The sequence below is a fragment of the Suncus etruscus genome, chromosome 13, assembly GCF_024139225.1.
Source record: "Suncus etruscus isolate mSunEtr1 chromosome 13, mSunEtr1.pri.cur, whole genome shotgun sequence".
In the NCBI taxonomy this organism is placed as follows: Eukaryota; Metazoa; Chordata; class Mammalia; order Eulipotyphla; family Soricidae; genus Suncus; species Suncus etruscus.
Genome location: NC_064860.1, coordinates 24659219 through 24672859, shown reverse-complemented (window position 1 = coordinate 24672859; position 13641 = coordinate 24659219). Strand labels below are relative to the sequence as shown.

Sequence of the window (13641 nt, the reverse complement as noted above, 5' to 3'; positions counted from 1 at the left end):
AAAAGTCTAAAGCCTGCCAGAAAATTTTGTAAAATATAAATTGCTGGTGTCTAATATGTTTTCTGCTTTAAGCTGAGTCCAGAAGAATAAGCAAACTTCTACTCTCTGTATGTAAATATATTTGCTGCCAAGAATATTAATAAGTGTATCACAAGGAACTTTGTGAATATGAACATGGTTTAAAGAATTAAAAATATGGAAAATCTTATTGTAAAAGCTTCTAGACAATAATCAGGTTTAGAATTTTTCTGTGCAAAATTAAGTAACATTTGTTTTTTTCTCTCCTCCTTAGCACTTTTAGTTCCATATTTATGTCATGGCATCAGTTTGCTTTGCATAAAATACAAACAAATGGGCCGGGCGGTGGCGCTAAAGGTAAGGTGCCTGCCTTGCCTGCGCTAACCTTGGACGGACCGCGGTTCCATCCCCCAGTGTCCCATATGGTCCCCCAAGCCAGGAGCAACTTCTGAGCACATAGCCAGGAGTAACCCCTGAGCGTTACTGGGTGTGGCCCAAAAACCAAAAAAAAAAAAAAAAATACAAACAAATTTCCTCTCTGCATGAGGAGTAATCCCCGTGCAAACAGGGAATCTTAAAATTAGTAAGGGGACCCCAAAGCCCTCTTTTGGGAAAATAATCAGGCTTGAGGTGGTGTGACGAGCAGGCACCTTTAGGCATCTGGCTAACAAAACCAGGAAGACATCAAGATAAATGGCCTGAAAAAGGAAATGGGAAATTTCCTAGGAGTTTCTGGACTAACTGCACTAACTAACTGGCCACGGCCACTCTCACCTTCCACCCTCAGTCTCAAGAAAAAAGGACTTAAGGTCAGAGTCTCTTCCAAGCCTGAAGAGGAGTGTAACAGGCTACCTCTAGGAAAATCCTGCAGTGGGTGAAAAAAAACAACAGCCATCCTCGAACCAACTCGTTCTTACATGAGCCTAGCCTAAGTGATTGTGACGTGACAAACCTGCTGTGTCCCCACCCTATTCTCAAAAATTCTCTGTGAGTATTGGGGGTGCCCCAAATGGAGATTTCTCCAGTAGTATTGTGTTTATGCAAAGGAAAGAGCCAACATTTTTTCAAATATCTGGTAAGGTACAGGGTGGAGGTGGAGAGAAAAATAATTTTTATAATTAAAGTAAAGTAACCTATGTGTAAAAGCATTCTCATTAATTGTACTGAAACAGATCATAAATTATAAATGCAAGCATTAGTTTAACTAAAAATAATTCAGAGCTGTTTGTTAATAATGCTATGATGCTTTAATTTCTGTTGTTTAACTTGTGTTATCATTAATTGTTACACCTCAGGTGTAAAAGACGGTTCTCTTAGATTCAGAACAAGTAAGAAACCCCCCCGGGAACCTCTTCATAAGTCTTTTTCAGATACTTCTCAAAAGCCCACAGCCTGGGTGGTCAGTGGCCTGGACGGACTATCTGAGACCTCAAAGGACCCCCCCTGCATATCCATCCGACTCAACTTCCTGGACCAGGGCAAAATGAAAATCACCTACTGTACCAGATGACAGCATGGGACTGTAAAACCACCGGTCAGGCATACTGGAAGCTCCCTTCCAGTTGGGACTGAATCGTAATCACCAGATTTGTAGTGAATCACACTTTTTGAAGAGCAGCTGGGGAAGGGGGCATAAAAAAAAAATGCCTTGCATTGCCCTTGAAGTTTTTAATCTGGCCTCCCATTATTGTGTGCTACTTCAGAAGCTGCCCAGAGTGCTATATTATAATTCTGATTTCTTTAAGGCAAGGTTTAGTAGCTGCTCTACCCTCGAGAACTGGTTTCCCTCACCCTGGCAGTTATCCTAGGGATGGGGTTAGCTGCTGAAATTAAAACAGGAACAACTGCGCTCTTAAGGGGGGGCGATCAAATCAGTAAGCTTGAAACAGCCGTCAGGCAAGACCTAAGAGAAATAAAAACCTCAGTTCAAGTTTTCAAAGACTTGCTAACTTCCCTGTCAGAAGTTGTGCTCCAGAATAGAAGGGGGTTAAATCTCCTCTTTGAACAGGAAAGTGGGCTATACGTGGCCCTCAAAAACACTGGGTTTGTACAGGCATCCATGGACATACTTAAAGAAAGGCTAGACAAAAGGGAACAAAAATCCCGGGTTCAAGACAATTGGTTTCAGTCCTGGTTCAAGCAGTACCCCTGGCTAACAACTCTAATGTCTGCCATTACAGGCCTACTTGTGCTCCTGCTGCTATTACTGACTATAGGACCTTATGATTATTAGGCAGCAATATAAGGCACTTAATCAAATAACCCAAGATCTCTAGGATTAGAGATCAAACAAAAGAAAAGGGGGGGATGTAAAGGAAAAGTGGTCTTGGTGTCTTTCAACGGCGCATCATTCTCCTGGACTTAACACCATATGGTCCCCCGTGCCTATCAGGAGCTATTTCTGAGCAGACAGCCAGAAGTAACCCCTGAGCACTGCCGGGTGTGGCAAAAAAAAAAAAAAAAAAAAAAAATTAAAGGAAGCCAGGCACACAGTTGCACACATGCACTTTTCTGACAAACTTACATTTTCTGTGAGATTCTTGTTTTCTTTGCTGACATTTGACACTGTTGTCACTGAAGCCAGATTTATGATGGTGAGACACTTGACTACTCTCTTGAGGTAGAACTGCACCCTGAAAATTGAAATTTTTATAAATGACTATAGCATGTCTTGATTTTCCTCAATTTTCAATAAATTATAATAAAAATTCAAGAGTTCATTTGAAGACATTTAAGGAATGCAGGAAAGTAAAAAAAAAAAAAAACAAAACAGGGGTCTAAAAGATAGCAAGGAGTTAAGGTGTTTGCCTCACATGCAGAAGGACGGTGGTTCAAATCCTGGCATCCCATATGGTCCCCTGAGCCTGCCAGGAGCAATTTCTGAGCATTGAGCCAGGAGTAACCCAAGAGCTCCCGAGTGTGAGTCAAAAACCAAAAACCAACCAAACAAAAAAAAAAAAACCCCAGGGGCTGGAGAGATAGCACAGTGGTAGGGCATTTGCCTTGCATGTGGCTGATCCAGGATGAATGGTGGTTTAAATCCCAGTATCCCATATGGTCCCCCGAGCCTGCCAGGAGCGATTTCTGAGTGCAGAGTCAGGAGTAAACCCTGAGCGCCACTGGGTGTGATCCAAAAACAAACAAACAAATTTTACCAGCCATAAAAAAAACAATTATTGGGGAGAGAGGACAAGACAGAGAGCGAGAGAAAGAGAGAAACTAAGAGAAAAAGAGAGAAAGAGAGAGAGACACAGAGAGAGAGACAGAGGACAGGCTAAGGCAGGGGTCTTTAAACTTTTTAAAGTGGGGGCCGAATTATAGTCCCTTAGAGAGCTGGAGGGTTGGACTATATGAGCTACTAATTCCTACTCACACTGCACGTATTTTATATAAATAAAATGAAAACCATTTATAAATAAACAGATCACACACCAGTATTTCAATGGGAACTGTGGGCCTGCTTTTGGCTAATGAGATGGTCAATGTCCGGCTCCATATTTGTCACTGCCAGCCGTAACAAGTGATGCAAGTGGGCATCAGTTAATCTGGATCTGGTTGGAGATTTCAGATGTTTCATTCTTGAAAAAGTCTGTTCACAGGCATAAGTGCTACCAAAGATGGTTACCATTTTGAGTGCATGGTTCCTGATATTTGGATATACACTGAGTGTATATGCTGGCAGGTATCTTGGCAACCAATCAGCGCTCATTGCTGGCGGGCCGGATCAGACTCCTCTGCGGCCGCATGTGGCCCTCAGGCCGTAGTCTGAAGACCCCTGGGCTAAGGTGTTTGCTTTGTACACAGTTAACAACTCTGGTTCAATCCTGATACCAAATATGGTTCCTTGAGCACCATCAGAAGTGATATGACTGCAAAGTCAGAAATAAACAGGGTGTGACCCAAAACTAACCGTCCCTTACTCAAAACCAAAAGAAAAACTTGAAAGTCCAAATATAAGTTACATTTAGGGGCCAGAGTGGTGGTGTGGAGCGGTAAGGTGTCTGCCTTACCGGCACTAGCCTAGGACGGAACTCGATTAGATCCCCCTGCCTCCCATAGGGTCCCCCAAGCCAGGAGGGATTTTTGAGCACATAGCCAGGAGTAACCTCTAAGTGTCACTGGGTGTGGCCCAAAAAACAAATAAACAAACAAAAAATATATATAGGTTACATTTAGGCAGAAAAGGTATTCAGAGACCATGGCCCTTAGTGTCACTTGTGTTTCATACTTCATTTACTATTTATTTATCTTCCCTCCAGCTCTGCTAATGCTATGTGGTCATTGGAGGGCCTAGGAAATAATGAGACTCAAGTACAGGATCATGAACCTGAGAGGACACTCAGTTGGGTCAGCAAGCTGAGAAGACAGGATAGCAAATAGCGAACAATAGAGTGGAAAGTCAGCCTTTCAATAAAGTTTTCCTGTGCTCATCCTTAACAGAATTTCCTTTTTTGGGGGGCGGGGGGCACGCTGGCAATACTCAGAGGTTATTCTTGGCTTTGAACTCAGGAATCACTCTTGGCAGTACTTGAGAGACTGTATTGTACTGAATGCTGGAGATCAAACCTGGGTCAGTCTCGTGCAAGGCAAACACTGCCTGCTGAAACATCCCTCAGGCCCTTAGCAGAATTTCTTTATTTTTTTTTTTAGTCAGGTGTTACTCTTGTCTCTGCATTCAGAAATCCAGAAATCGCTCCTGCCTTGGGAGAGCATATGGGACACCAGGGGATTGAACTGCAGTCTGTCCTAAATATGCTGTATGCAAGGCAAACACCCTACCTCTGCACCACTGCTCCAGTTCCCAGAATTTTTTATTTTTTTGGTTTTTGGGTCACATCTGGCAGCACTCAGGGGTTACTCCTGGCTTTATGCTCAGAAATCGCTCCCGGCAGGCGATGGGATGCCAGGATTTGAACCACTGTCCTGCATGCAAGGCAAACACCCTACCTTTATGCTATCTCTCTGGCCCCTCCCAGAAATTTTTTTTTGGGTCACACCCGCCTGGCTCTATGCTCCTCAGAAATCACCCCTGGCAGGCACAGGGGACCATATGGGATGCCGGGATTTGAACCACTATCCTTCTGCATGGAAGGCAAACCCCTTACCTCCATGCTATCTTGCCGGCCCCCAGAATTTCTTTTTAATCTCTATCAAGAAATATGAATTTAGTCATTAATCTTAAAGATAACCAACTACCAACAAAACATAAAATAAGTAAGTGGAAACAAGTTATTGAGTGGAATTAAGGAAGGTCTTTTCTGAATTTATTGATTTATTATTATTATTATTTTGATTTCTGGGTCATACCCAGCAGCGCTCAGGGGCTACTCCTGGCTCTACACTCAGAAATCGCCCCTGGCAGGCTCGGGGGACCATATGGGATGCCGGGATTTGAACCAACCACCTTAGGTCCTGGATCGGCTGCTTGCAAGGCAAACAAACACCACTGTGCTATCTCTCCGGCCCCGTCTTTGCTGAATTTGAAATATAGTAGACACGATTTGGGAAGAATTTTTTTGAGAAGAATCCAACACTGATTTAAAATAAAAATCACCTATCTTCTCACTCACTGATTCAAAAACATGTATCTTTCTGAAAAGAACTATGAAAATTAATAACCAGAACTCTATTTCTATTACATGACACTTCCAGCAGAAAACTGCTCACTGGGTGCTGGAGAATAGCATGGTGTTTTCCGTGCATGCAAGAAGGACGGTGGTTTGAATCCTGGCATCCCATATGGTTCCTGAGCTTACCAGGAGCGATTTCTGAGAGTAAAGCTGGGAGGAACCCTGGAGCTCTGTAGGGTGTGATCCTCCCACCTTCCCCCCAAAAAAAGAAAAAAGAAAACTGCTCACTGCATTCCCTCAAAGAAGAATATAAACTTGTGTTTTCCTAAATAAATGTCCCCAAATGAAAGTTCACCTTCTCCTGGAGAGTTGGCTTCAAGGTTTGTCCCGGGCTTGAGCTCTGCAGGGAGTGCCAGATGTTACAGAACTCAGCGTCATCTTTTGCTGGAACCTGAAAAGCATCTAACAGTCAGTAAGGAACTGATCCCTGAGAGCTGGGAAATCAAACCCAAACAGGAAAAGAGAGCACAGAGGGCTGATAGCAGCCTTCTCTTGAATGGCCTACGTTCAAGCCCTGCACTGTTGGGAGAAACTTGGATACTGAGTGTGGCACTCAATCAAACCAAAAATCCAAGGAAATGGCTCATTCTGAAAATGAAGTAATTTATTTATTAGAGCCGATGGGTGGCAGAAAGGGCATTCACTTTCATTATTAGAAACCTGTTCTGGGGCCAGAGCGGTGGTGTAAGTTGGTAAGGCGTTTGCCTTAAGCGCTAGTTTAGGACAGACCAGTTTGATCCCCCAGCATCCCATATGATCCCCCAAGTCGGGAGTGATTTCTGAGAGCACAGCCAGGAATAACCCGAGTGTCACCGGGTGTGGCCCAAGAACAACAACAACAACAACAAATCTGTTCTACAGGGTGTGTGTGTGTGTGTGTGTGTGTGTGTGTGTGTGTGTGTATGTGTAAAATGGTATTTTTTTTGTATGTAAGTATAAGTAGTTTGCAATGGTCTTACCCAAAGTCTTTAAAAGATACTAAATGCTATAAAAGACGATAATCAATATCCAGACCAATAGCTATTTTTGTTTTCCAAAGGACTGATCTACTGGATAGTCAAATTAGCAACTAACGTTTTTAGAATCTTTATTTTCTGGGGTTTGAAAGATAATACAGTCAGAAGGGATGCTTCTCTTGCATGCGGTTGACCTAGGTTTAATCCCTGGCACCCCAAATGGTCTCCTGAGCCTGCCAGGAATAATTTCTGAGTGCAGTCAGGAGTAATCACTGGGTAAGGCCCAGAAACAAACAAACAAAAAAAAACAAACTAAAAACTTCATCTTCCAAAAGAGATAAATTAAGATTTCAAAATCAGGTACTAGTTAAGGAGGATTGATTTTATTTTATAATGACCTATATGTATATATATAGGTCATTAATTATCTGTGTTTTCTTGGCATAATCCATTTTTGGCTTTAAGAGAATGGTTAAGATTGAAAGCCATGGAATTAAGAGTTAAGTGAGAGGTACAATCCTATTTTTAGTCTGTAGGAATAAGAGACCAAGAAATCACCCATGAGTTTCAAAGTGAGAATTTAAAAAAAAATTTTTTTTCTTTTTGCTAAGAGTCATTTTAGTCCTCTATCTTTTTCCTTTCCAATTTATCCCAGAAAGCACAGGGCAATTGAGTTATATAGAAAAATAAGGAAATGTCAACTTAAAAAGTCAGTCTAGGAAAAACTGATCAAAGCAGATCATTATCTATACAAATTTCTGTATCAGCAGAGGTAGACATGACTCAGAGCATTCTCTAACAGGTTGGAATGAAGTCTTGACTGATCAGAAGCAAAACTTTGTGACTCCGTAACCAGGAAAGGGGAGTTAGGTTCCCACTGACAGAGTGCCTGTGATTGCCAATGGGGCGAAAAGAAATGAGGATGTAGGGGCTGGGAAGGTGGCGCTAGAGGTAAGGTGTCTGCCTTGCAAGCGCTAGTGTAGGATGGACCGCGGTTCGATCCCCTGGCGTCCCATATGGTCCCCCCAAGCCAGGAGCAACTTCTGAGCGCATAGCCAGGAGTAACCCCTGAGCATCAAACGGGTGTGGCCCAAAAACCAAAAAAAAAAAAAAAAAAAAAAAAGAAATCAGGATGTAGTCTTACTTACTTGAGTGGGAACGAAGAGTGACTGTGGGGAGTGGTTGAGACCACCTAGGGTCCCCGATGGCAGAGACGGGTGGGAGATGTAGTGGCTGGCTGCAGGCTGTGGCTTCACAATGGCCGTGAGCTTCTGGCTCCCGGTTTCTGAACGAGTCCCGTGAGAAAGGTTCACCAAGGCACTGGGTGGCAGTCGGTATCCTCGGCCAGGTGAGCACCTGCAAGGAGTCATGGGGAGCAGAGCAGGAGTCAGGCAGACACTGAGGGAATTCACATGTCTGTCAGTGTGAACAAGGCATTGTTTTTGGAAGGTTCCTTAATACTCTCCAGAGCCATTGTAGAAGCTTGCAACCAAACAATGATTTTTTTTTTTTGTTTTTGGGCCACACCCAGCGGTGTTCAGGGGTTACTCCTGGCTGTCTGCTCAGAAATAGCTCCTCCAGGCACGGGGGACCATATGGGACACCGGGACTCGAACCAACCACCTTAGGTCCTGGATCGGCTGCTTGCAAGCAAACACCGCTGTGCTATCTCTCTGGGCCCAAACAATGATTTTTAACATTTCTGGATTCAATGTCACATCTTGCTTCAAAAGCCTGGGCTGTGAGCACTCAGAGACTGACAGTAGAGAATGACTCGTCTGGTCATTCTGGACAGTATCACGATGCCACAGGTTATTGGCGTGATCCAGGGATGGAGAAGGAACTATTTGTGAGTTCCTTCCAGACTAATTTGGATCAAAGCACTGGACATTGCCTTTGCAATGAATGACTCTCAAGGACGATGCACCCCCCACAAGGCAGAAAGCTTCCTCAAGGCAGAAGAGAGCCCCATTCACTGTCACTACCCAATAGCTGAGAAGATCCACTGCCCAGGAGTGGAACTTAAGTGGGGTAAAAATAGACAAGTGACAACATCATGGACATATCAAATATTCATCTGGAAAGACATACCGTATTGTTAGGCCTCCAGGAAATTCTTCATCAAATAATACTTCGAATAATACATCAGCTTCTCTATTAGCTGTTCAAAGTGTGGGTAGGAAGACATCAAAGATTAAAAAAGCAGCATTTAAGTGTTAGAGATGTGAGTAGCGTCACAAGGATCAAAAATGAAGGGGGGGCACCCACAAAAAGCAGTGAGGTTTTACATTATTAGCTGCTGCAGGACTGATTGCTTTCCCCTCTGCATTTATGTTTGTCTGAAACCCAAGTGTGAATAAAAAAGAACTTTGCGGTTTGAGTTAAGGGTATATGCAGTGAGTCAGATAAAAGACAATGAAGATCTGAACCAGGGCAAGAGAAGAGAGAGGAGAGACATAAACATAACTAGACAGGACATGGGTTTGGGAGCACGGGGCTGAGGAGGGCAGAGATGCCATAGCTACCCCTTGATTCCGGTCAGCTTGGTAAAAGATGGATAAAAAGGGAGATAAAATACTTAGAAGCAGAGAGAAACGATTTGATTGGAGGGTGCTATATGGGGAGACTGAAGTTTATAAAAACACTAGGGGAAAAATGAAATAGTTATCAGAATAAAATTTCAATCGTAAGCCCCAATTAATATTGAAGTCAGTAACAGGACTTTAGAATGACTGGGCTCTCCCTTCTTTTTCCATGCTACTGATTTTGCTTCTCCAGAGAATCCTGCTACAGGAGCAGGTGAGCTGTGCAAGGCCCGAGCAGGGACAGGTATGAGATTGGAAGTGCCCAGCTGAGAGTTGAGCTCTACTGAGCACCCCATTCTTTGCATCTCCCGGATTTCCCTGATACTTCTACCTACCCATGAGCTCCATCTTAAAAGTGGAATTTGGAGTGGGCAGAATCCACTTGCTGCAAAGATTCCCTGCAGTGGGGACTGGGACTTGGGAGAAGGTCAAGGGGTAGGAATGACAAATCACTCTCTCCATTCCCTGTCTGTGGGACATGTAGGGACATAGTGACAAAGCTTTTGGTCACTCAGCATAATGGAATTTATTCCTTTTAAAGGAACTATAAAAGTGCCTTTCCTCTAGCCTTTCTTTCCACCACTTCTTCTCATATGCCATACGAAACAGAAAAGAGGTGCCCCTGAAAAACTGAAAGCAGGAAGAAACAGAAGGATGGACCTTCCCCAACTCAGATGCCAGAAGTGTGACCCCTGGTATGCAGAGCATGTGAACATTGTGGCATTACCCCCTTTAATTCCTATGACAGTGCCCCGGAGGCCAACTGGCACGGAGAAGTCCTCTCTCACATTTACCACCCGGTCAAAGAGGCGGAACTCTGCATCCCGGTCAGGAACCACACCATGCTGCTGTTCCAGAGGCTGCAGAGAAGAGGTTCTATCAGTGTTGCTGCTCACAGAGACTGCACCCCCGCACTTCACAAAGCAACAAGGGTCTTGGGGGACTTACTCTGTACAGCAAGGAGGGCTTTACAGTCACTCGCACCTTTTTACAACTCTTTTTCTGCTGAGGGAAGAAAATAGGTAGATATTAATAAAGAGTATCTTATAAAGCAAGTATATTTACTTAGTATTTGGGCATGCTGCATGCTACATGAAATGAAGAAGAAGCCCAGATGCAGGAATAAATTCTTATGTACAAATTTGTTCTTTTTCTTTTTTTTTTAGGGGCCACACTTGGCTATGCTAAGGGTTTACTCCCAGCTGTGCTTAGAGATCTCTCCTAGTAAGAACTGAACTAGATTAGCCCTAAAATTTTTTTTGTTGAACAAAAACTGTGCTCAGGAGTCACTCCTAATTCTGTGCTCAGGAACCATATGGGATGTTGGGGATCAAACCTAGGTTGGCCGTGTGCAAGGTAAATGCCCTACCTGCTGTACTAATGCTCTACCTCTCCCAAAAATATTTTAAATAATTTTTGAAGAAAGAAAAAAATACAAAGTTTAAGCATGTAAATGAATTATTATAGTATTTTTATGTATAATACCATGGTCAGAGAAACAGAAAACTATTATCTTCATACTTAAAACCCTGTATTCTCTTGCAGTTAATAACCTCCAAATAGTAACCTTAATTCTAACACCAAAGGTTCGGTTTGTCTTGCTTTAAATTGAGTTTACATAAAGCTGTTCTATTCAAGTACATTTTTAAAGGGCTGGAGAGATAGCACAATGGTAGGGCATTTGCCTTGCATGCAGCTGACCCTGGATGAACGGTGGTTTGAACCCCGGCATCCCATATGGTCCACCGAGCCAGCTAGGAGCGATTTCTGAGCAAAGAGACAGGAGTAACCCCTGAGTGCTGCCGGGTTTACTGATGAAAAAACTCAGGGGCAATAAGAGTGTAAAAGACAGACTATTTCAAGCTCCATGCTACACTCACCAAAAAGTCTCTGTCCTAACAAAAGGCTGATTCATCTAGGCATTCACATTTGATAAGAACTGCTTTAGGAATAGGATCCAAAATGTATGTTTTTCTAAAAACTACTCCAGTAATTTTGATAATTTGCTATTAAATGGTAGGTCACTCTCATTTCTCAATGAGAAAATACTGAGAAAGAAATAGCAAAGATCTTTTTTTACATCAACAGTGCTGACCACTGAAAGAGCAGTAAGAGTAAGGGAGATAGGGAGTCCAGTTCTTAACTTCCTCTACTATTAGTTCATACAAAGTTCTGTGTTAGAGCAAATATTCTAATAACACAGCAAATGTGTAAAAAGTACAATTTAAAGGTAAAACGGGAAATAATGGTACCAAAGAGATAATACAGGAGGTTAAAGTGCTTGCCTTGTGTATATATAATCCCAGTTCAATTCCCAGCACCACATATGGCTCTCAAAGTGCTGCCAGAAGTTACAATGAGTAGATATAAAAGTGAAACTAAAGCAGTTGGATATCCCCCCCCCCCCCCTTAAAAGAATAAGCAGCGTTATCAGTAACCTATCTGGAATGCTTTTAAAAATCAGGACATAAATGACTTGTAGATAAGATAGAAGGATAGGGAAGGAAAGAAAAGGATGGAGCTAGAGGTAGACTAAGAGGGGCCACAGGATAGGAAGCAGGGCAGGAGCAGCAGAGCAGTGTGGGAGAAAACAGACACCAGTGGGGAGATGCCTGCAATACTTCTCCATGGGTAAATGTGAAAGCAAGGCATCTTAGTAAAAACTTTACATTAAAAAAAATAAAAGAGAAAAAAGAAACAAAGACTAAAAGCGGGATTTTTTTTTTTTTTTTTTTGGTTTTTGGGCCACACCCAGCGATGCTCAGGGGTTACTCCTGGCTATCTGCTCAGAAATAGCTCCTGGCAGGCATAGGGGACCATATGGGACACGGGGATTCGAACCAACCACCTTCGGTCCTGGATTGGCTGCTTGCAAGGCAAACGCCGCTGTGCTATCTCTCCGTAAAAGCGGGATTTTTAAGAATGCAATTAGATGTGTTTGTGAGGAAGAAAGTATTTTTTAGAAGATTCCGTGAAATGAATTAAATAAATTTCTATGTTCTATAAAAGATGAACCCGATCCTTTTCCGGTTCATAAGCATGATGATCGGGTTTTCACACGCCTGTGTGATATGTGCCTCCCTTCCAACCTTGTTACGACGTCGGCACATCATGGTCCCATATGGTCCCCCAAGCCAGAAGCGATTTCTGAACTCATAGGCCTGAGTAACCTCTCAGTCACTGGGTGTCACCCCAAAACAAAACAAACAAAAAACAACCAAAAAAAAAACAAAAACCCCAAACCCCATGCTGCTACAACAACAATAACATGAACCAACTTAATAGAACCATTTCTATTAGAAGCCCCATTTCATTAGAATCACACCCAGGATGGACCCAGGTTCGATTCCAGGCATCCTATATGGTCACCCTAGCCTGCCAGGAGTGATTTATTTTTTCCCTTTTTATTTATTTTTTGGGGGGGGAGATCATACCTGGCAGCTCTCAGGGGTTACTTCTGGCTCTGTGCTCAGAAATTGCTCCTAGCAGGCATGAGAAACCATATGGGATGCCAGGATCCAAACCACTGGTCTGTACTGGATTGGCTGTGTGCAAAGCAAACGCCTTACTGCTATGCTATCTCTCTGGTTCTGCCTGCCAGGAGTGATTTCTGAGTGCAGAAATAACCCCTGAATGGCAGGCAATAACCCCTGAATGCCGCCAGGTGAGGCCCCAAAACCAAAAAGAAATTAAAAAAAAAAAAAAAAAAAAAAGAAGAAATCAGAATTACTGGGGCTAGAGCGATAGTACAACTGTAGGGCGTTTGCCTTGCATGTGGCTGACCCAGGATGGAACCCTGTTTGATTTCCAGCATCCCATATGGTCCCCCGAGCCTGCCAGGAGCGATTTCTGAGTGCAGAGCCAGGAGTAACCCCTGAGCATGGTCTGGTGTGGCCCCAAACCCAAAAAAATAAGAATCACTAAGGATGTTTTATTTGGCAGAAACATAAATAAATAATGTACAGAAGAATATGTAGTACATTGAATATCAGTTTTGTCAATAAGCTCTAAAAATTGTATTACCTTGGGGTTGGAGTGGTGGCACAAGGAGTAAGGCATCTGTCTGCCTTGCCCACGCTAGCCTAGGATGGACCGCAGTTCTATCCCCTGGCGTCCCATTTTGTCTCCCAAGCCAGGAGCGATTTCTGAGGGCATAGCTAGGATAATCCCTGAAGCGTCACCGGATATGGCCCAAAATCAAACAAACAAAAAGTATTACCTTGCATTTTTCAACTTCTTCTTCAATTTTCTCAATAATTGCTGCATCCAGTATTTGTAAATCACAAGAAGAACGAGACAAGGTGCTGACAGGATGTCCTTTTAGCCAAGTAATAATTTCTTGAACTTTCTCAGCTCTATATTTAAAAATAATAATTTTTCACATTAATGAAAACTTTCTGAGATCTTATATAAACTTTATGGTATCATAAATAAAAAGATACAAAAGATAAA

At 42.8% G+C, this 13641-nt stretch overlaps 1 protein-coding gene and 1 non-coding gene across 3 annotated transcripts in view; one reads left to right on the top strand and one right to left on the bottom strand.

Annotated features, from left to right (window-relative positions):
• Positions 1-13641, bottom strand: part of XRN1 (5'-3' exoribonuclease 1) — a 74259-nt gene that overhangs the window by 17082 nt on the left and 43536 nt on the right. For both annotated transcript variants that reach the window (XM_049785869.1, XM_049785870.1), the window contains exons 27-33: positions 13409-13544; positions 10138-10194; positions 9917-10049; positions 8696-8765; positions 7753-7960; positions 5944-6039; positions 2543-2651 (exon numbers count right to left, since the gene is read on the bottom strand). In XM_049785869.1, the coding sequence (XP_049641826.1) occupies positions 2543-2651; positions 5944-6039; positions 7753-7960; positions 8696-8765; positions 9917-10049; positions 10138-10194; positions 13409-13544 (809 nt within the window). The remainder of the gene's footprint in view (positions 1-2542; positions 2652-5943; positions 6040-7752; positions 7961-8695; positions 8766-9916; positions 10050-10137; positions 10195-13408; positions 13545-13641) is intronic.
• LOC126026454 (small nucleolar RNA U13) lies at positions 12208-12316 on the top strand. Its single transcript, XR_007501719.1, has one exon. It is a non-coding gene; the product is annotated as a small nucleolar RNA U13 (small nucleolar RNA).